General features: G+C 40.6%; 2 protein-coding genes across 2 annotated transcripts; one reads left to right on the forward strand and one right to left on the reverse strand.

Annotated features, from left to right (window-relative positions):
* Window positions 1–801: 801 nt before the first annotated feature.
* klhl6 (kelch-like family member 6) lies at window positions 802–10,359 on the reverse strand (the record flags this gene model as incomplete). The annotated part of the gene is made up of 7 exons (XM_080038692.1): window positions 802–1,379; window positions 2,099–2,312; window positions 5,124–5,326; window positions 5,832–6,069; window positions 7,861–8,310; window positions 9,836–10,001; window positions 10,103–10,359. The coding sequence occupies 7 exons, from the start codon at window positions 10,357–10,359 to the stop codon at window positions 1,081–1,083; spliced, it is 1,827 nt and encodes a 608-aa protein (XP_079894818.1). The 3' UTR covers window positions 802–1,080.
* Window positions 10,360–12,884: 2,525 nt separating this feature from the next.
* Window positions 12,885–23,142, forward strand: LOC307258571 (immunoglobulin superfamily member 3-like). Its single transcript, XM_080038163.1, has 10 exons — window positions 12,885–12,999; window positions 13,953–14,330; window positions 14,455–14,868; window positions 15,380–15,781; window positions 16,254–16,625; window positions 18,006–18,377; window positions 18,483–18,863; window positions 20,356–20,766; window positions 21,770–22,162; window positions 22,283–23,142. The coding sequence occupies exons 1-10, from the start codon at window positions 12,930–12,932 to the stop codon at window positions 22,483–22,485; spliced, it is 3,396 nt and encodes a 1,131-aa protein (XP_079894289.1). The 5' UTR covers window positions 12,885–12,929; the 3' UTR covers window positions 22,486–23,142.
* The last annotated feature ends 219 nt before the right edge of the window (window positions 23,143–23,361 follow it).

Here is a 23,361-nt window from a genome sequence, read left to right on the forward strand (position 1 = left end):
GTCTGCTTTTCAAGTCCCAATGAAAAATTAAATGTGAGATTAAAATTGTGTGTTTCCAAACATCCATCTTAAGGTGTTGAGGGTAATTAATAAAGTATTCGTTTTAACTCAACTCGTTGTTTTTCCTTCCCCATAAGGTGTTTGACCTGCCTACACGTTTTTTATGTATTTTAGTTTGAAAATGTAGGCTACCGGAAGCTCGGCTGTTTTTTTTCGACCATTGACCTGACTGACAGTAGTCTGATGCCTGATTTTTTCTTCTTCTTGTGGTTTTGCAGGCAGCGGGCTACATAATAAATGTGAGATGTGTCAAGAGTTCAACGAATACAGTTTATACAGTAGGCCTAACAGTTGCACCACACCAATAACAAAAACAAAACAAAGCAAACCAGTTGCCTAAGTCGGGCTAGCCTACTTCAGTGAGTTGTTTGATTCAAAGGATTTTCTTTTTAAAACATCTGCCTATCTGCAGTGTGAATATAGGACAAACAAATATGTGTTATTGATTACATTTAATACATATCTTCATATATTTAGTACTGGATATTTGAATAAATCAAAGCTCTGAATTATGTTGACCAGTTGATGGCAGTGTTCACAGGAATATAAACACACAGGCCTACTGTAGAATCACAAAGAAGACATTGCATAGTCACCACTCTCCCTCTCTCTTGTTCTCCCTCCCTCCCACTGTCTCTCTTTCTCTGTGTGTGTGTGTGTGTGTGTGTGTGTGTGTGTGTGTGTGTGTGTGTGTGTGTGTGTGTGTGTGTGTAAATAAAAAATCCAGGTGTTATAGGGCTTTGGTCCTTCAGCAACGTTTCACAGCTTACTTTTTACAATATATATTTTGATCAATTTTTTACCTAGAAATCATAGTATTCATCAATGTTGTTATGTTTCATGACTTCCTATTCTTCCCGTAAAAAAATCAAGTTTCAACAAAATATGTTGCTTTGATTTAACATTGTACTGCGAGAACACTGTGATTAACTCCCAGTATTTTAAAGTGACATACAATTCACACAATTCTCTTCTCAACCATTCTCTGCAATAAAAAAGTCCCTTTCACAGAAGCCTGTGTCACTGGCCCTCTGAGCCAGGTGCTATTCTCTGTATGTGTGTGTAGGACTTCATGAGTGTCACACTGCCGTGGTGCGACACTCCCATAGGTAAAACACACTCCTCTGTCAACACCCCTCGGCTAACATCCCAGCACATCACTGTGGAGATGACTTGGTTCTTGTTGTCCCGCCCGCCAGTGATGAAGAGTTTGTTGTTACAGGCAGCGATGGCGCAGCTCGCCCTCTCCCCCAGACGGGTCACAAGGGCCCAAGAGTCAGTCAGAGGGGAGTAGCAGTACATGGCATTCATGGCGCCACCTAGGTGCAGACAGAGAATTGAACATTTAACAACAAGATTAATGGGTAAATACACTTATATGTATACAAAATATATTATACATATACCACATAGATATGAACACACACTTGAAAATCAGTTATCAACTGTAACAAATTCATAGGTGTGATATATTTCAACACTATTTCCACTTATACACACATACATTCTACATACGCCACACACATACAGCAGATAATGAAGTGTTAAGGTCCTCTTCTTAAGTGCAAAACCTATGCCCTTCCACATATAATATGTTATTACAATTAAAAGTCTTCCTCCATTGAAAATGTAATTTCAGTAAAAGAGCACATGAATTATTAGCAAAACAAACATAAAATATGTTTTAAGTAATCATACTACTGAAAAGTGTCCCCTATGAGTACTTTAACATATTAAGTTACTGGATCATTACTGCTGATGGATTCATGTGTAAGTAGCACATTTTTATTACTATCCATTTTTTTTATACAGGATCTAATATTTTATATGTAAAATATGTATCTGTAAAGTAACTAGTAACTTCAAGTATCATACAAATGTATTGGAGTAGAAAAGTACAATATTTTATTTAATTGTAATTAAGAAGAAAGAAAGCTGAAATTAAAATACTCATACAAAGTACTAATACCTCCAGTTTGTCCTCACATGCAGGACATAAGTATGTGGACTTAGTTACGACTAACCAATGCCAACTTACCAACTATATAGATGCAGTTCTTGAATGTGACAGCATTGGTGCATTTGGTTTCCACCGGAATGGGCGCCCGCAGCTCCCAGCAGTTGGCCCCCGGCTCCCAGCACTGAACCTTATCCGTTGCCAGTTTTCCATTCGGCCCTCCACCAATCACATAGATCCATCTGTCAAAGCTTGCAGCGGCAAAGGAGCTCACTCCTACTGCAAGAGGTGTCACCTGCCAGTACAGCAAAGCAGGCATCTCATTAAGGATATGTAATAAAATTAGAGGTGGGCATAGATTAATTTTTTTAATCTAGATTAATCTAGATTAATTTTGGAATTAATCTAGATTAATCTAGATTAAAATGGCTCATTTGAATTCATTCATAATATGTGTGTGCTCCCTAAATAATGACTCAAAGTAAGTCTTTGAGAACGTGTTTCTCAAGCCAGGTGGCGCATCAGACCAGGGGCTCATCTCCTGTTTCCAACATGCATCACAAACTGCTTGAGGAAGCTGTTCTACTATGATAATTGGTGATGAAAATAAATAATGTTCAACAAGATGTTACATAGTAACGCGTTACCGGCATCGGACCTCTTTTTTCAGTAACGAGTAATCTAACGCGTTACTATCTCCAAACCAGTAATCAGATTGAAGTTACTCATCAAAGTCACTGTGCGTTACTTTTTCTGTCATTTTCCTTAGTGAAACATTTTACATAACTGCACAAGTGACTGCGATTGCGATTTTATGTAAATAAATGTGCGCGCATGTGTCTCTAAACTCTCCAACTGCTCCAACCGCTCCTCTCGTCTTTTTGGTAGCGCCCCTCGTCTCTGCCATGCAGCGTGTGTGTGTGCCTGTGTCTGTGTCTGTGTGTGTGTGTGCAGCAGCATTACGGCCGAGTCGAACTGTGGCGCAAAACAAAGTTTTCCCCCCGATGAAATATAGCGTCTGCTATGGGGATATTTAGGATTCGGGTACGGTGACGTTGAAGAGATAGAAGTGTTTAAAACTTGGAAACTTATAGTCACGTGGCGACCGGTGGCCACACACACCCACCCTGCGTTCCAATACCCGATTGTGTGGGCAAGTGATGGAGAGAGAGAGAGCGGCGGGTGTGTGAGAGAAGATTCGCCCCTCGTCTCTGACATGCAGCGTGTGTGTGAGTGTGTGAGTGTGTGTGTGTGTGTGTGTGTGTGTGTGTGTGTGTGTGCGTGTGTGTGTGTGTGTGTGTGTGTGTGTGTGTGTGTGTGTGTGTGCGTGTGCAGCAGCATTACGGCCGAGTCTAAGCTGAACTGTACAAATGACTGGCTCTCTGAGCCGAACAGGAGGTGGAATAAGAGATTAACGGCGATATTTTTTTTATCGCCGATAAGAGTCTTGCGTTAACGCAGCACGTTAACGCCGATAACGGCCCACCACTAAATAAAATTAATTCAAACAGGCATAGATGTAAGTGTGTGCGGCATATTCATCTACCTGTATCCATCCATCCATCCATCCATCCATCCATCCATCCATCCATCCATCTATCTATCTATCTATCTATCTATCTATCTATCTATCTATCTATCTATCTATCTATCTATCTATCTATCTATCTATCTATCTATCTATCTATCTATCTATCTATCTATCTATCTATCTATCTATCTATCTATCTATCTATCTATCTATCTATCTATCAAGATACAAGCATACATACAAGCAATATAAATACAATATAATCAATGTGTCAAGTCGTGGGATGTAAAACTAAAACAAAGTGAAATATGATCAGCAGAAGTGGAGCTGCACTGTCAGGTGATAATTCTCTGTGTGTATGTCCCTATGAGTGACACCTTTCACATACGTACATGTAGCCTTTGTTCTAACATAAATGTGAATTTGAGTCATTCTATGGAAGGTTTTGTGTTTACAGTTTTTCTCAGTCGCTTTGGTGCTTTTCTCACATCACTATTAACATTTGCACAGCAGTTAGTGCATTTCTCAAAACAATTAGTGCAAACTGCAAAATCTAGTGGATAACCTGCAAAAGTATGTCACTTGCTCAAAATGGATAGTCTATTCCTCAAAAGGAAGTATTCATGTCAATGAAACTGCCAGTGTCATCAAAATGAGAAGGCTTGACACCATCGTTTATGAACAAGATAGTCAAATGGCTTTGTCATGTTTTCATTATGACAGTTTATTCTCTCAGTGTTTTCCAATGCAAAAAAAAGGTCAGAACTCGGTGACACTACCTGAAAATGCTCAAGACAGCACTATACACTACTTGTACAGCCATTTGAAAACTACAGTAAAGTTACACATTGCTGTAGTTAGGGGAGTAAGTGAGTACAAGACACTGAATACGTATGTTTCACATTTTTACTGTATATGCTCTTTGCAATTCTACAGCATTGTGCAAAAGAAAAATACACTTCAGTAATTTATTTAGAACAAACATAAAAAACACCCTTTTGGTAGAGCTGTGCACAAATGTGAACAATATAACAGGACATATTGTAACTGATCATATATAGGTAAATCATTCTGGCACATCCAGACGTTCCTGTCTGTCTGGCCACATATTTTCATCTATATCACAACGGATATTATCCCTTGCAATGCAGCGAGGAAAGTATCTATGATAAATAAAAGGTATAAAATTTGCTTGACAGAATTTGATAACTAATTCAACAATTTTGTATGTAATGACTCAAGCAATGAAATTAAGACTATTAGTTTTATTGGGAACGACTATTCAGCATCCATAAGTATAGTTCATTTTGACTGACACGACATAAGCAAATGACGATGTTATAAAACAGCAGAGAATTGTATGAAAGCAACTGATACATGTCCAAAAGCATTTGCAATTTGTTCAGAGGAAGGAGAAATTGCTACTATGATGTGCTCAAATGACTAAATGTTGCGGAGGTTGAACTAATAGTTATGATAATTTTCATTCTGATCTGAGAAAAGCACCAAAGCAACTGAGAAAAACTGTAAATTATACAAAAACATTGCTGTAATGTAGATCTATTGTATGTTTACCTGCGTCCAGCGATTGTGAAAGGGATCATAGGCCTCTACGCTAGCGAGTCGCTGAACTCCATCAAATCCACCCAGGGCGTACACCTTCCCTCCATGAACCGCCATCTTGTGTCTCCAGCGCCCTGTGGTCAGGGGCTCGATCTGGATCCACTTGTCCAGGGCGCCATTGTATTTCCAAACATCATGCTGCGTCTCTTTACCCCCTGTAATAACAGTAGCATTAAAGAAAACTGTCACCTGCTTTACAGACTAGCTTTTTAGTAATGACTGCATCTGCGCTCATACATTGAGGCCTTATATCTATCTATCATTCTGATTAAAGAGGTGAAATCCCATGACCCAATCTGAACTTTCACTCTGTAGGCACGTGTTGCTGAACAGTTACAGTAACTAACCACGTGTCAGTTCCTGAGTTGGAAAAAACCTAAAACCACAACTGTTTCTTATGGTGTCACGTCTTCCTGTGGTTTTGTTCAGTTGAACATGGATTCACTGATAAAAAAACAACATCCCCTTTAAAAGGAGAAGGTGAGAACCATTTACAATACCCTGTTTACATGATTAAAATGCAACAAAAAATGTATACTTGTTAAGAAGGACAAAGGAGGACATATTAAAACCATAACCAGGCAGATTCCTAGACACAATGAACAAGTTCAGTTTTAATTAAGCATTTGTTTAAGAACAGAAAATGGTAGCTACTCTCACCGGATATGTACACTTCGTTGCGGAAGGTGATACAGGCAAACTCCACCCATTTTCTGTTTTGGGATTCATCCTCCATCTCTGTGATGGGCAGCTTGGCGACCTCCAGCCTGCTGCGTCTAAGGGGGTCCAAACAGGTGACGGTGGAGACGAAGCGATCATCTCTTGCGCAGCCCCCGATGATCAGGAATACCTCTGAGAGAAAGTGCCGTAAACGGGGTTTGGTTCGTTCAGAGACCACCTGTAAACATAATGTGCATGTACAAAGCTCATTAAACAGTCAAACAAAGAAGTGAAGCCGTCGTTTTCTCACAAAATGACATCACTGGCCACTCTTATGAATAAGGATGTGCAACCCAAAAATTAAGTAACATTTTAAAGGTCAAAGATAGATTTAGCCACTGGTGGACAAAGTAATGCTCCCAAAATAGCGTACTAGCATTTTGAGAAAAAACAATATATTATAGGTCACATATTATGCTTATTTTTTAGGGTAAAACATTTTAATTTGAGTTTCAATCAGATACCGTTTTTATGGTTCAGTGTCCAAAAAGCCTTTATAATTCTCACAGTGCCAATGCCGATTCTCCTCTGTTCACCCTCTGTCTGAAACACTGCGTTTAAAGGTGTATTCACACTGGGAAAGTCCGCTAGTTCACTTGCTTTGGTCCAGACCAAATAGAGATTAGATTTTTTTTGTTTGGTGTGGTCCACTTTCATATTGCCCCTTTTGTAAGTGAAGCATTACGAAGCAAAACCACACGTGATCTGAGGTCATTCATTCATTGGACAGACATTCTGGGGTGGAGAGAAGCAGGAAAAACGAAGTAAAAACTGCGAAATATATAACTGATACGATATGGGGTCAAAAATAATAAATAAATAAATAGGCCTACATCTAGCCTATAAATAAAATTAAAAAACATAAAATTATTGTTGTTTCATATGGTTATAATATGTAGGCCTGTGTCAATGTGTGGCTTGTAGCCTACGATGTGAAACATAATATTTACTGTATTTTTGCTGCTGGACGCCTGGCTCGCGAAGAATAGGCTCAAGCTGACACACAGCTGATTTAGCCGTGTGTCAGCTGGGTGTGAGTTCGGCGCGGCTCAGCTCCAAACTGACACGGGGATAGTATTGGCGGTCCCGTAACATGGGAAGCAAAATAAAAACACGCACTTCATACAAAGCGCAGCGTGAACCTGTTGTCACTGTGCGGGAGATGCTCCCCTCTCCTTCATCTGATCGCTGAACACATCATGTTTACGCGTCCTGTCTATCAAATGTAATATATTCGCTCGGGGCTCCCGGTCAAACCACAACTAATCTTCCTAACAATGGCGACAACAACACTTTCCTATAATGTGAAGCTGACAGCGATTTATTAAAAATGAAAAGGCAGAGTGCTTCCTGCAATTGGGTCGGATCGAGCCAAATTCACACCACAAACGAACTGCAGCAGAGTGCGTTTTGAAGCGCATCGAGACCACCTCTTCAGCTGGGTCTCGGAGCGTTTGTTTGGTCCGCCCCCGAGTGCGATTGCTGTATTCACACCTGTCTGAAATATGCGCACCGAAGGCGGAAGTGCATCTGAGTTCGTTTCAACTGAACTAAACACGGCATGTGTGAATACACCCTAAGAGCCTGTCCCTATGAGCCCCACCTTCCAAAAGGCCTAATTTGCTCTGTTTGGTCACAATCTAACTGCCGATAGATTCAGGGGTATCTGTGGGTGTGCATATCAAAGGCGGAGTTAGTGCTAAGTTATGTAGGCAAGTTAGGCAATGGGAGTGTGTGCGTGGCTTCTCCCATTGTGACATCATAAGGGGGGAGAAATCTGTATGGGGGTTGAACACAGATGTCCATAAAGGTTGAGGTGGAGAAAAAAGAGGGGTTGTTTTTCCTGACATTTTTGGAGTCTCAAGTCCCATATAAAGTGTGAAATAACATGAAAAAGTACATTTAGCATAATAAGTGCCCTTTTAATATCAGTCAATGACAGCAAAAATGTTTCCCTGCATATACTGACCTCCCCGCCGGAGAGGTGATACGTGCGGACCTCCTGCAACAGAGGAAAAGCCTCGGGGCAGCGGCGAATCAGTTCGTCCGACTCTACTTTCTCCACAAAGTATGCGGGCTCCAACAGCGGCAGTCGCACGTGTGGGAGCAGCCTGGAGAGCAGAGGGCAGCGCTCGTCCTGCCGGGCTCTCACCCAGCGCATCAAGGCCTCGAAAACAGACTCCTCCCAGTTGACATCCAGGTCGTCACTCTGCAAGACCGTCTCCAGGGACTCTGCCGGCAGCTCCAGAAAGTCATGGTGTTGGACCACCTGGGAGAACTGAGTGGTGATGTATTCCTGAGCCGTGGTCCTGAGGGCCGGCAGGGCGTGGCTCTCAGCAAGGTTCAGGATCCCAACACAACTCTCCAGGTGCAGGGACTTGCTCAGAAAGCCAGCACACGCATCCACCACACGCAAGAACTGCAAGAGACACCAGGCCAATGAAAGGCATTACACAAGTCGAGGCAAGTTTATTTGTATAGCACATTTCAGACACAAAAGCCATTCAAAGTCCTTTAAAGGGGCGTACATTACATCAAGATTAGACATTAGACTACAGACATTGCTACCACATTCAGGCTGATCATTAAGAAAGCACCACTGATGCGTACAATATTGTGACTGCTGGCTGGCTACATGACACCTCTATGACTTATAAGATGAACTAGAATTTCAAAAGCATGTAAAGTAAAAATGTACAAGAAGCCTTGAAAATGAGAAACTGTCAGTCCTGTCATGATTCATACAAAATAGAAAATGATTGCCCTAACCCTTAACAATGATAACATTATATTGTTTTGTTTCATGTCACTCGATGTTTTACCATTTTTATCCTGTGTTATTCAAATTCCTTCTTGTTATCTTATTATTTCAACATTCTCTTCTATTTATCTATCAACACTTTGCAACTCTGTTAATCAAAGTTTAATCTTCAAACTGTACCTTAAATCTTAATCTGATTGTAATTCTAACTTCAATTCCAAATCAAGTCCTAACCCCTTAAAAAGAATGTGGAAGAAGTGAGTACCAAACAGAATGCTCAAATTGTTTTGTCGCCTTGACATCAAAATCAAAAACTTAAAATTGTTTGTCGCAAAAATAGAAGCACAAACACAAACACCTGCCTCCTCCGTTTTGGGGTGCAGCTGTGTTGTTAATTTAAGCCTTATGGAAAACTGATCCTGAGTGTAAACAACTGGGCAACTTTCACTTCCCTTTTAGAGCAACTCATCTATTACCCAGTAAGACGTTTGCTTCATATGAATGGGGGAAAACCGTCTGAAGTGAAACAATTACAACAATCGAAAACATTTTATGTAGTTCTACGCTAAGGCAGGGTCATAGTAATAACCTGTCTTCCTTAATTTACACAAATGAATGTTCTTGTACAGTTTATATGCGTGTTGCTGCTAATTCTGTACCAAAAGGCCTGTGGGCTAAGCCTTTGATGCACCATGTGTGAAAAATGACTGATTGATTGTGTGATTGCCATGATTATGAACAATATTGTAAGAACAGCAAGGTATAAATGCTGGGTTAGAATCACAGAATTAGAAAGTGTTAAAAATCGGATTCCACACCCAATTGGATCAAGTTGAAAATGTATTGAGCCCCAAAAAAAACATTTTGTCTTAACTTGATCATTTATGTTTTGAGTATAATCGTATACATCTTTTGGTATAGGATTAGAATTTCAAAGTCAATGACTTTTACGTTAAATATGATAATCAGTTCCTTTTTTAAAATACAGTCCAGCTTATTGAATTAAGAAGGTTCAAGAAGGTCTTTACTGAAAATGTATTTTTAATGTTTAAATCAAATGTGAATGCTGCTGATAATGAGCTGAAGATTTACAAGGACCTCTGTGTGCACCAGACAACGGATGTGCACAGTAAACTAATCAAGTATTTCCATCAACCTTTATTGCTGGTAATTGACACTTTACCTGAAATTGACTGGCGGCCTCTAGTATCCCCTGGACATTAGAGTGTGTAAGGAGGGCTCTGCTAGTGTAAGTATACTCCAGGAGAGAGCCCATCGTCACGCTGTCCAGACCCTTTATATCCACATGCTCCTCATGACTCTCCTTCAGACCGCTGCAAAACATTGCCCTAAACAGATGATTTTACTAACAATCATCAGCAATGAATTGTTAAAACAGTAAAAGTAAGTGATATCACCAAGGACTTTGACGACACTAGATGTATTTTACCTGAAGTATTGACTTGCTGAGGCTAGAATGGCTCTGTGGCAAGGAAAGTCATGTCCCTGGACGCGCAGTACCACGTCTGTCAGCTCCCTGTTCACTCGTAGGGTCTCCATCCCTCTCTGCAGCTCCACGGGGAGACCTCCATCTTCCCAACATAACTGACTGGAGCCTGTCGGGTTCTCTCTGTCTGCCTTGGGGCTGCAGTCACCTCCGAGAAGCAGCGAGGGACAGTCCGTGGTCTTCTCCAGTGAGTCACTCATCTTTCACAGCAGACTACTCTCTTTTCAGAGGCTCACAACTCTTCTCAGAAGCACAGCGTTGTTGAGCTACTTTAGGTGCACCTGCACCAGAAATAAAAGACCCCTGTGGTTTAACGCTCGCAACAGTTGTGTCGCTCTGAGCTGTGGATTTGTTTTTTCCTGTCCTCATCATACTTCCTATTCCTGTTCTGAGAGGAACATGCGTATGTAGCAATGCATGTGTCTAGACACTTCCTCTTCTGATGCTGGGTGAAGTTACCAAATGTCTTTCTTTTTTGTTCAGCACCGCAGAGCTGCCAGATCATCACCTACACCAGACAGCACCACAAACAGACACTGTACAGTATGATTACTGCTTGTTGTTGGCAGACACATTTCATATCAATGTAGAAATCTAACTGACATTTGATTAGTGTAATGGAACTCAAGATCAAGATCAAGATTGTTTATCTGTCATATGCACAGCAATTACAGGAGCAGTTGTTGGCCCTTCATTAATGCAACATGGAGAAAAAGAAAAGAAAAATAAGAACATTTAAAGAGGAACACTATATGAAAAGACGATCTGATAGTAGATATTAGAAAATGGCTTCTGACCAGAAAAAGGCCTGTTAGATTACAAAACTGGGAGGTTGATGTAGCAGGTTCTCCCCCGTTGTAAGGCCTTAATCCCCTAATGCAGTGTTTCCAAGCCTTTTTGGCCTTTACAGTGAATACAGTGACCAATTTGCAAAGGTTGCACATGTCTTTGGGTTGTGAGCATGTGTTTATTTATATTTGTATTATTAACATCACTATTTTAGTAGGCATCATCACAGTGCTGTTATTTTTATGTTATATTATTATTTTCCATTACATTATAGTACTGTATATTGGCTGTAGCCTATTTATCATTCATACTTACAGTTATATATGCTTTTAGGCCTATTATAAATAGGCCTAGTTCTCACATCATGGCTGCCAGAGGCTACTGCATTTCACTAGTAAGCTTCAAGTTGGTTATTGCAAAATTCACTTAATCAAGATGATAAACGAATTGTGCAATAGCCTACTAACTAATCTGTCGTGAGGCCTTACAAGAAGCCTATTTATTTTTGATATGTGAAGACCAACTCAGCTGCAGCTCACAGTATGCTTTCATCTTCTCCACTGAGTGGCACTGTTGCCTCACTTGTCTACAACACCATTCAATCTCGATCTAAATGAAGTCAAACTTATTTCCTGCTTCAGTTTCTGCCGAATAACCCACGCTGTTTCCTAGCAACGCAGTTGCCCTGTCTCCTGTAGGCTACTCGTTACTGCTTGGTCGCATAATGGTAGTATAGCCTATTGTTCATGTAGCCTAATCAAATAATAGGATTCTGTCCTATAGCCGGAAGGCTAACTATTTTATTCTGAAATGATCAAAACAAAAACAAAGATGCAGATAGAGTGCATTAGCCTAACTACCTAGGCCTACCTGCATCAGCATCAGACAGCATCGCATTAAGTAATTTCCCATTATTTCAGGTTTGCTTTTGGTAGCCTAAATTGAGAACCTCTACTCACAGTTTGTTGATGGGGTATTATTGTCCACATTTGTTTGACATTTCATGGTGTCAAGCCATGTGATGTTCTAACGTGCACAGTGTGATATTTTCCGACCACGGTAAGCCTAACCCAATCACGAGTAGGCCAATAGATTTAGGACGGAACATAGGCACATCTATTTCTGGTCTACCTTTTCTAGCATAGGCCTACAGCTCTGGAAAAATTTAAGAGACCACTCCAATATTACTTACAAATGTAAGGTAACATTGGCCTACACAGGCTTGAACTATGCATTGTAGTTTGGTTAACTAAAACTTTAAAATTGACAGTGTAGACTACATGTGATATGCCATTATAACTTAAGCATAATAATAATAATAATAATAATAATAATAATAATAATAATAATAATAATAATAATAATAATAATAATAATAATAATAATAATAATAATACGAAAAAAGTCGCACACCAGCAACAAATGCCACTGAGTTTATTGCAGAATACCAATTTGTTTTTCACATGTAATATCAAAATATAATAATTCAAATAGCCTAAAAGTTAATTAATAACAAGTAAAAGTTAAAACATTAAAAACAATAACCAAATAGTTGCACAGATGAGCTGACAATCTAGCTTCCTGGAGGGTGAATAGCCATGAGACCTTAACCTGTCCTAAATACAATAAAAAGTCCCACCTGGACTTTTCACTAGGGCTAAATTGCAAAGGCAAGGCAAGTTTATTTATATAGCACAATTCAGACACAAGGCCATTCAAATTGCTTTACAGGTTTATAATTTATTTAATTTATAATTTGTATTATCTATTAGACATTAGAAATTGCATTTTAGAAATAGTCAAAACGATGTAAGTGCAGAATGCAGGAAACGTGATACTTCCTCTTTGTGTAGGCCTACCTTCAGGAAGCATATAGCCACAATAATACTGCTGTCTGGCAGATGTATAGAGTGAGACTGACTACAGACTCGTCACAGTAGATATAGCGCTCACACTGTGTTAATTGTGAAGCAGCTTCAGGATGAGGTTTTCCCTGCTCTCCTGTGGGAGGGCCAGTTTGCTCTTCTACCTGGGACTATTTCTGCACCGTGGTAGGTAGCACATTGGATTCCTAGAGTTGGATTTGGATTCTGATTAATGTTCATGCTGGGTGAAAATGTGGTAAAAAAAAATGTTTTGAGAAAAAAGCAACTTTTTTCAAAAATACTTGTAGTTGACTGGAACATATTTAGGGTTTTGTGATTAAGGTGAGACACTGCAGGTAAATAGGGGTACAAATCTTAAATGGAATAATTACATTTTGTATTACAACTTTTCATAAACGTTTAAATAAATGTAAAAATCTTTAGTATTTGTTTCAACATACTAGAGTCCACATTTCTTTACACAGATTTCAAATACATCATTTTACAAATCCAAAAATACTTTCCATAAATTATAATCAACGTTAAAGTATGTACAGACAAAGTATAGTAAAATATACAACTACGTAAATGTACATTTTGGACCTTTAATTTTTACTTGTATGAAAGAAGACATGGTATGGAATCAAAATAGCCAACTATCTCAAAATTGAGCAGTGCTTGAAAAAAAAACTACATTTTTTACCTGCCTTGTCTAGCCTTAAACTCAACGAATCATTCATTTAGGATTCACTTGTGTTATTCTCTTTTCTTTTGAAATAACAATGTATTAATGCAAGAACAAATGACTGGTAAATAATTTTTATAAGCTATACCTAATACCTTCTCTTGAACATCCTGTAACAGACCTTTAACACTATTTGCAGGCACTTGTCCTCAGCCATATTTACAATGCATACATTCTTCACACTATATAGCCTACTGTAAAAAAGTACACTGTAAAATATTCATTGCAATGTTCAAGCAAGCTGAAGGCTACATAGTTTTGCTTTACCTATCCATGGCCTTCAGAGAAGTAGGTTAGACCCTGGGGTGTTACACCCTTATACAATAAAATAAAGACTCTAATATGCCGTTCTCAGCCGACTTTAACATCTGTGTTATGTCTGTTCTTCACTCAGGAGAGGCACAAGTGCTCACTGAGGCACAGGCTGGGCCTCTGTATCGCGTGGTGGGCGCTCCGCTCTCCATCTCCTGCAATGTGAGTGGCTACAGCGACGCCAGCACGAAAAGAGACTTTGAATTCCGTATGATAAAGCCTGCAAATCCATCGCGCGAAATCCAAATTATGAGCACCGCTGACCCAGGCTTTGGCTATAGCATGCATTCAATGCGTGTGAGGAAAAAAGAAATTTTTCTGACACATGTGTCTCAAAACTCAGTCATCTTTGAGATACTAAGCCTAGAGAAAGACGATGGAGGGGAATATGAGTGTTCTGTGGTAAACCCTGTAACAAGCTCTTATAATGGAATCTACTCTGCAAAGACAACAGTGAAAGGTAATCGGTCATTATTCAATCTTTACTATTCTATTTTGAAAAATATAAAACGTTCAATGTAACCGCAAAGCTGTTGAAATGTATGACTTCCATGCCTTTATGTGCTTCTGATGTGGTACCCTAGTGATTGACAACTCCCTAAGTGTTTCATCGCCTGCCTCCGACTCACTGAGCTTTGAGGGCGATGCTCTCACTTTGATATGCCAAGCCTCCAGCAACACCGTCCAGCACACCCATCTGTCTCTTGCCTGGTACCTCCATAGAGAAGGCGTTGACGCTGCTCAGCCTATCATTTCTATGGACAGAGATTTCACACTGATCCCAGGCCAGGGGTTTGAAGGGCGTTACCAAGCTGGACTGGTAAGGTTAGATAAAATGGGAGAGGCCACTTACAGGCTAAAGATGGCTCAGCTGGAGCTGTCAGACCAAGGCAAAATCTACTGCCAAGCCCGGGAATGGATCCAAGATCATGACCGCTCCTGGTACACCATCGCACAGAAGGATGGAGAGAAAACTACCCTGAACGTCAAAGCTAGAGGTTAGAAGCAGCTATCATTCACGTCTTAAAGGTGGAGTCAGCGATTCTGTAGATTGCTTGTTGTCAAATTCACTTTTTGTCAAAATGTATAAAGTGAATATTTCCTCATGATCTGCCACATACCCTTACTGTGTGTGCACTGGAAAAAAAACTCAGTATTAATACACAGTCTAGGCTCTGTAAATGGCCATGTTGCTGGCTATGGTGATATTTTTTTTTTTTACATACCCTTTGTTAACATACCTGTTTACAGAGCTTAGGCTCTGTATTAACACCAGATTTTCTTTCAGCATACACACAGTACGGACAGGTAAAGGGGTTGTGAGGAGATATTCACTGATTCTGACTAAATTGATTTTGACAACAAGTGTTGTGTCGACACATTCATCTTTGCGGCTTCTTGACAGGATGTGTATTTCTGTGTGTGTGTGTGTGTGTGTGTGTGTGTGTGTGTGTGTGTGTGTGTGTGTGTGTGTGTGTGTGTGTGTGCTTTTCTCTCTGCCTTGAGTAGAGGTGGTGGCAGACAAGGCATCTCTGGCGGTGAGAATCTCGGCACAGCAGACGACTCTGCAGGAGGGACAGCGGCTAATGCTATCCTGCAACGTAGACGCACAGAATCTTGAGGAGAGGTTCTTCTCTGTAGCCTGGTTCAGGGGGAATCTTGAGCTGGCTAGCATTGGGCCTACAGGCATCGTGTCAGTGGGGCCAGGGTACACAGGGAGAGAGGAAGAAGGAGAGCTCAGAGTCACTCGGATCACAGACAGAGATTACCGCCTCATATTGCAGCATGTCAGAACTGAGGACCAAGGAGAGTATATCTGTAGAGCATGGCCTCAGAACAGAGGCCAGGACGGTGCCTTTACTCAGGGAGCAGCCCAGGACTCCAGCCAGCTGATCAGCATCTCAGCCACAGGTTGGTCAGTAGGAGAACCAACACAGCCTTTTTTTTTCATATATAAATGAAAAATTACAATGTACATGTTTTAAAAATGCATTTTCTGCATGTTTTTAAGAACAAAACGTATCATAAATCAGACAATCAAAAACATGTGACCAAATCCTTCTGTGATAACCTTCAGATTAGTGCTGAATGATTATGGAAAGTTGAGTTGCTGTAAGTGCTTTACAAGTTGAGATGTTGTGTAAAAAAACTAATGTTCAGATAATGGCCATTCGAAGTTGGTTTAGGAGAAATATACAGACGCAAACAGACAAGGTTTAGTAAGTGAAACATCTTAATGTTCATTTGAAAAAACAAAATAGCCAAGCATCTCACAATTGACCAGTGCTTGCATAACTATGCATAACTTGCCTTAATGTTCTTACCTGTATGATAAACCCTGGATATAATAAAACTTTATTTTGATTATTATTTCTCATCACAGAAAGTGGGCTCTCAGTGGAAATGCAGAACGCTGTAAGTGTAAATGAAGGGGACAGGCTGGAGCTCACCTGTAAAGTGAACGGGGTCAAAGATCAAATCTCCATCACCTGGCAACGCGAATCAACATCGTCATCAGTGGCCACGTTCACCAATGTGGTCAGTCTCAGTCAGGAGGGTGTCATGGAGAAAGCGGGGGAGTTGGCGCGTCGCAGAGTGAAGGCCACACGGACAGCAACAGACACCTTCACCTTAGAGCTTGATGAGGTCACACCTTCTGATTCAGGTGTCTACCGGTGTGATGTGTCTGAATGGAAAAGCAACAGCAAGACCAACAGCCAGGCACACAGTGCAACTGTGACAGTGGTTCCTGTAGGTAAGACATGTGTCCGTCCGTCTGTGTAGCACACATCTATACTAATGATGATCTCTGTATGTTGACACAACATTCCTCTTCCTCATTCCTCTTGTCACAAATATGATTGTATTACTCTCTCAAAAATGTAACTTACACCGTACATAGACACACGTAGGTACATTTTTGTTATATAGTGGTAAACAAGTTAAGAATGTGGATGTCGGTCGGGCTGACAATTGCTTTGGCCTTCCGTCCATTCATCCATCCATCCATCCACCCATCCATCCATCTATCTATCTATCTATCTATCTATCTATCTATCTATCTATCTATCTATCTATCTATCTATCTATCTATCTATCTATCTATCTATCTATCTATCTATCTATCTATCTATCTATCTATCTATCTATCTATCTATCTATCTATCTATCTATCTATCTATCTATCTATCTATCTATCTATCTATCTATCTATCTATCTATCTATCTATCTATCTATCTATCTATCTATCTATCTATCTATCTATCTATCTATCTATCTATCTATCTATCTATCTATCTATCCAACAAACAGTTCAACCTGCAGTATGATAAGATGACCAACTGCTGGCCAAATTGCTATGCCATCTAATATGGATGTGTATGGTTCCCAGTAAATTATTCCTAATGTTTTGACAGCTTTTTGATCTTTCCTGTAGTACAACCAGCAGGCCAAAATTGCATGCAAGATTTTTTTAATTGAACTGCTCTCATGTCTTGTGCTGACTCAGGTCAAGTTTGTTCAAGACATTTGAAACCAAACTGGCAGATTTTCCCAAGCACACTTCAAAGAAGAGGACTGTTTTTTTAATCAGCACAAACTTTGCACTTTGTGCACAACTTGGAGTTAATCTTTTAGGAAATCAAGAATCTTCCGGATGTTTTTTGTTCTCTCCACTACTGTTGTGTTATAAAGTGTAATGAATATTGCAGGGTTCACTTCCAGGGCTTTTGTTAGCATACATTTGTGGAAATGACACAGAAGTATAAACTGTGGAGTGCCTCACCGCATATATTTGCATATTACTTTCTCTAGTGTTAAGACTGAATAACGTTGTAAGTTGTACTCTTTATGTGAAGACAAGTATGCTTATATTATAATCATAGAAATCCCTTGACCTTCGATGAATGAATCCAATTTTCTTTCTATATTTTGATAATTACGACATAGTAACCTTTTCTTGTTTTATAGAAGGAAATTATGTGAAATTTTGTGCAAGACGATAAGTGTGAAAATAAGACAAGAGAGAGAGAAGATGCTTTGGAAATACCATGTACTTACATCTCCTTTTAACTTTGAACCTCAACTTCTCCTTCTTTACTCGCCCCTGCTGACTATTTTGTATTTGTGTTACAGATTCATTTGTGAAAGTGAAACTGATATTACGGGACAATCGAGTGGATGGAGACGGTAATTTGGAGTTGATGTGCCGGGTCAAAGGGCCACGTCTACCAATGACAGTGTCTTGGAGCCTGCTGCATGATGACTCAACCCTGGATAACATCCTGACAATGTATTCTAATGGTGCCATCAGTTGGTCTGGAGACCAGCACCGCTACCAGTTGAAAGTAGTAGCCCAAGCTGATCAAGTTTTTCACTATCTTCTTATCAACGGTGTGAGTCCCAGGGAGGCAGGAAAATACCAGTGCAGCGTGTCTGTGTTCCTGGAGAATGTAAACAAGAAGCTGCCTCCCTCAAATCAGGTGGCTGTTAGGTTGCAGAACCCAGGTACTGTTGAGATTGTGTGTGGATCTTTGGTGCAACTTTGGGTAAAAGCTTCAATGTGCATTTTATTACTCACTCTTGTGACTTAACTTTGTCTCCTTCTCCTAGTGAGCAAACTCAGCCTGATCTCCGTCCCGACCTTGAGAAATAATATCAACAGCGACATTGACATTAGATGCTCAGTCATCTCAGAACCCTCTGAGTTCTCTCGCTATGCTGTCACCTGGCGGATTGATAATGAGACCATTGTCAGCTCGGACCAGAATGCCCTGGTAACATTTGGACCCCAGGTAGAGCTCAGTCACAGACAACGCATCAGCATGAAGCGCACTAAGGGCCCTTCTTTTGATCTGAGTGTGCGGCAAGCTCGGACCTCAGACAAAGGCTCCTACACGTGTGACGTGGTGGAGTTTCTACCAGATCCTAGCGGTGGTTGGTATCAGCTCTCACCAAAGTCAAAAACTACAATTGTTGAAGTTCTTGAGCCTGGTAAGTCCGTTTAACACTCAATATATACAGTATATCATCAACAACACTTACGCGCCCCACACACATCCTACCTCTACTGCGCGTCTACCTCGCGTCTGCGTCTGACTTTTAGTCACAGACTGTGAAATCAACGTAGAGCGAGCACACATCCAACCTCAGACGCACTGCTGAGGCGCGTCGGAGGCACGTCTGCAGCGACGCTCCCCTTCACCTCAGGAGGCTCGCCTATTTTTTTCTGAGAGCAGCGCGTCTCTCTCGCGTCTCTGTGCTTTAACTGATAGAGAAATACTCTGTTGACAGTCATACCAGCAGCATTCACTCTAATAACACGTTTACCCGGTGTGTTTATTTCAAAATAAAACATCCCTCAGTCGTATACGCGAATAATCCCTTTATTTCACGATTTAATTGTGCAATCAAAATCCGAGGGATTTAAAACCTAATTTTCAATTAGTTCTGGCATTTCATTTTTGGATAAATGACACATATAGAGATCCAATATAGTGAAGAAATAAAAAAGATCATGATGAGCGCAACAGTTTTCCGTTGCTCTATCTGTGTCTACGGCCTTCTTCTTCCCCGACCACACCCCCCTCTCTCTCTCCCGTATAAATCAGTAAAGTGATTTTTGAAATACTGGCTGAGAGTCATATTGACTTCAAACTGGCAGCTTTCGCTGTAGTTTCACCATTTCCTGGTGTGTCCCCTTCAAAATAAAACTTCCAACAAGCGAACATATGGCAAAAAAATTAAACAAAAATGGCAATGGGGCGCACGGATTACTGTCCAGACTCAATATAAATCATATGCATCATAGATGACATGAAAGACATTTTTAATGGGAATTATCTATGAAAACTCTATGTAGAAAGATAGGGCTTTTAGAAGCAGCGCTGCAGCAGCAGCTGCTGAGACGTTGCATGTGTGTCCGAGAAAAGTCCGAGAGAGGCAGCAGTAAGGTAACGCGACGCGCTCCAGAGGTAGACGCAGGATGTGTGTGGGGCGCGTAAAGGTCACATGTTGTGCTAATTTTTCAGGTTCATAATTGTAATGGGGTTTTGGAATACAGGTTTTCAGAAAGGGGGAGGTGGAGAAAAAGATAGAGTTTTTTTTCTCATACTTAGGGAATCTCTAGTCAATCTCTAGTATTAATGTTGAAAAAACATGAAAAAGTGCATTTTGTACAATAGATGACCTTTAAGTCCAATTGAGAACAACTGAACTTTTATTGAGGAAATCCTTAGCTGAGAGATAAAGGCCAGGCTGACTCCCTTGCTATGGAAGAGATCCCTTCTCACGATTAAGCTTCCTTGATATATCTAAAAAGATTGGTCGACAGCTGACCAGTGTGGTGAATATTCAATAGTCAACAATATAAAGAAATATAAAGAAGAAGATAGATAGAAGTTTTAAGGGCATTTAACAAAAACAATTTGACAAAAGTTATTGATTGACCATTGTCTCTTTACTTTTCCCGTTCTCATTTTCACAGCCAACGACCTTCGTTTAAAAAAGAAAGAGCAGCCGCTGATTGTCATGGAGGGAGACCAGGTGGAGCTAAAGTGTAACATCATCTCTAGTGCATCCAGTGCATTTTTCTACAAAGTCATTTGGCTTTACACTGGACATGGTTCTCCTACCACAAACTCGAAGATCCTGGAGCTTGATCACTTGGGCCTGCTGAGTTACCCAAATAACCAGGGGCTCAGGAGCCTGCAGGGGCGTCTCCGGCTCTCCAGACCTACACAAAACACCTTCAACCTTGGGATCCATAGGGTTCATGAGGGGGATAGTGGGGCCTACCAGTGCCAGGTGGAGCAATACCAACTGGACCAGGAAGGTCAATGGAAGCAAACGGCCTCAGACAGCGCTGATCCCATCACGCTGACAGTGAATGTTGCAGGTATGATCACATGTTTTAGAGCACTCTGTAGGCGGCTTTATGATTGTGTTGTTGTGTGTTGGCATGGTTGTTAAAAGGAGTAGTTTGGAATTTTGAGAAATGCTCCTCTTCACTTTCTTACCAAGAGTTTGACTAGACGATTGATACTGCTGTCATGTCTACGTTAAACTTGTGAAGCTCCTGTGAGCAGCCAGTTAGCTTACGTTTTTATTTATACAGGTAAATCCCATTGAGACCGGAGACTCTTTTCACAAACACATTCATACACCGATAGCAGGCTAACTATCGACATTCACACGAGGCAGGGTGGGTAAAGTGTCTTGCCTCAGGACACAACAACCATGATTCAAGTGGTAGGGCAGGAATCGAACCACCAACCCTTTGATCATTTGCCGGCCCGCTCTTCCACCTGAGCCACAGTCGCCCACATAACTTATAGCCCAAAGACTGGAAATTGGGTTACAGCGAAGCTTACCAGCAAATTGTGGTAGTCTTAAATGTAAAGGTATAAACACAAACACGAGTCTGTTGTGTATCAACCTTCTCATCTACATGTGGTACGAAAGCAAGAAAGCCTTGTGAAATTTAAATTTAAAAAAAGTTCCACTCTGCCCTTAAAACCAATAATAGTGCATTCATATTACCACTATCACGTGATAGGGTGTATGTTTGTCTGCATGCATGTTTTCTGTCTTGTGCTACACAACTACTGTGGCTATTTAAACTGTTCTCAGAAAAAGAACCACTTCTCTAATGGTGCTGTCATATGTTTTGCTCTTTTACACATGTCATCATCTCTACTTTGTTTTGTACATGCATCCCACTTTTTTAAGTTTTTTGAGTTGTAGGCCTATTTACGCCTGTTTACTGTTTCTTTCTGTCCTTTCCCTGACTCCTTCCCTGTCTGTCTGTTTACCTAGGAATTTCATTTAAAGTCCCATTGATTGTTTTGCATTGTTAAACTATAGAGGAATGGGTCCTTTTGTGTGCTTTTTTTTTACAGAAAATAAATTGTCCATTGTAAAAGAAGAAGTGGAGTTGAATACAAGCACGTCGCTGGATTTCACTGTGCCCTGTCATATCACCCAACAATCCAGCAAATATTCTGAGTTCCAGGTCACGTGGTTTTGTCAGAGGGAGAAGGAAACAGAACCTCGCTCCATATTCACAGCTTACCGAAACTCCACCCTACGCGACAGCTTTGGGAAAGGTGGTCAATTAAGATTTGGCCATCCTTTGCCCAACCAGTACAGCATTACAGTCTTGAAGCCCCGTCCTGAAGATAGTGGCGTGTATTTCTGTATGGTTGAAGAGTGGCTCCCATCACTGTCTCATGGGTGGAGAAAGGTTGCAGAGGAAAAGTCAGGAAATTTGACTGTTACTGTCTACGCAGATGGTAAGTACATCTTATACCGTGGATGGTAGTTTCTCTCATCAAATATCAGTGGTTGAAAAAGTGTGTAAAATCATGTGCATAAGACTAAGTAATGCTTTTCATTGGCTTTTTTATTTGCAGGAAATGTTGATGCCATCTCTGAGACAGAATGCATGTCAGGGACCTGGATAGGGATTCTTGTAGCCTTTGTCATCTGCTCACTGTTGGTCATATGCCTACTTGTGCTGAAGATATGCCGGAGCCAGGCGTCAGGTGGAAAGTTTGCTCCGTCTCTTTGGGCAGAGCAACTTCCTCTAGCTACCAAACCAGGCACAGCAGACTGAACCGCGTAGACCAGAAGAGGAAAGAAGAGATACTCATATTTTCCATGTGCCATATAATATAAGCGATGATATTTTATTATAGAAGAAGTTGCACTGAACACATTTATACATATCCTTCTTGTATGACTCTGTTGAACATCTTCCATAAAAAATAAATCATTGAAATTCATTAAAACTTTCAATTGAACAAGCACTTTTCATTTTGCAGCTAAAATCACACGCTTCTTTCAATGCCTGCGATGGACAGTTGAGCTTGGCAATGGATCAGCTCTGTGGCTTTAGTGTAGACCTGCAAAGCAACATTCACCCACCGACAGATTACTTTTTTATGTTGCAACATACCAGGCTGCTTGATACTATGGTGGGGAGAAGTCAAAGCATAGCATGTCTCAGAAAGCAGCGTTGCACGAAACGTGGTAAGATGTGAAACTTCTCTCTAGCAGCGACACAGCGATGAATCAACCCAGGATGTGCTCTGAGGTTGTGCAAGAGCAGCCGATGACTGTGGTTTACAAATGTGCTGAGTTGTGTGTGTGTGTGTGTGTGTGTGTGTGTGTGTGTGTGTGTGTGTGTGTGTGTGTGTGTGTGTGTGGTGAGCATTTCTTCAGGGGGCCGTCACAGTATAAGGTTACCTACGTGCAGCAGAAGTAGAAATATGCCAATGCTAAACTGTTTTACTGTCATTCAGTGTTTTCAATGTGCGATTCTGGATGCCCAGCTTTACCCATAAGTATATTAGTATGCTTCAAGGAGGCTGTACTTACTGGATGTGTGTTTGTGTAGGTATATATCTACAGTTCATATAATTTAACACATTGGATTTGAAATAAAAATATGACTGTGAGATAAAATATCTGACTTTGTGTTTGCTTCAGG

The sequence above is a fragment of the Ammodytes marinus genome (assembly GCF_949987685.1).
Source record: "Ammodytes marinus genome assembly, chromosome: 12".
NCBI classification, from domain to species: domain Eukaryota; kingdom Metazoa; phylum Chordata; class Actinopteri; order Uranoscopiformes; family Ammodytidae; genus Ammodytes; species Ammodytes marinus.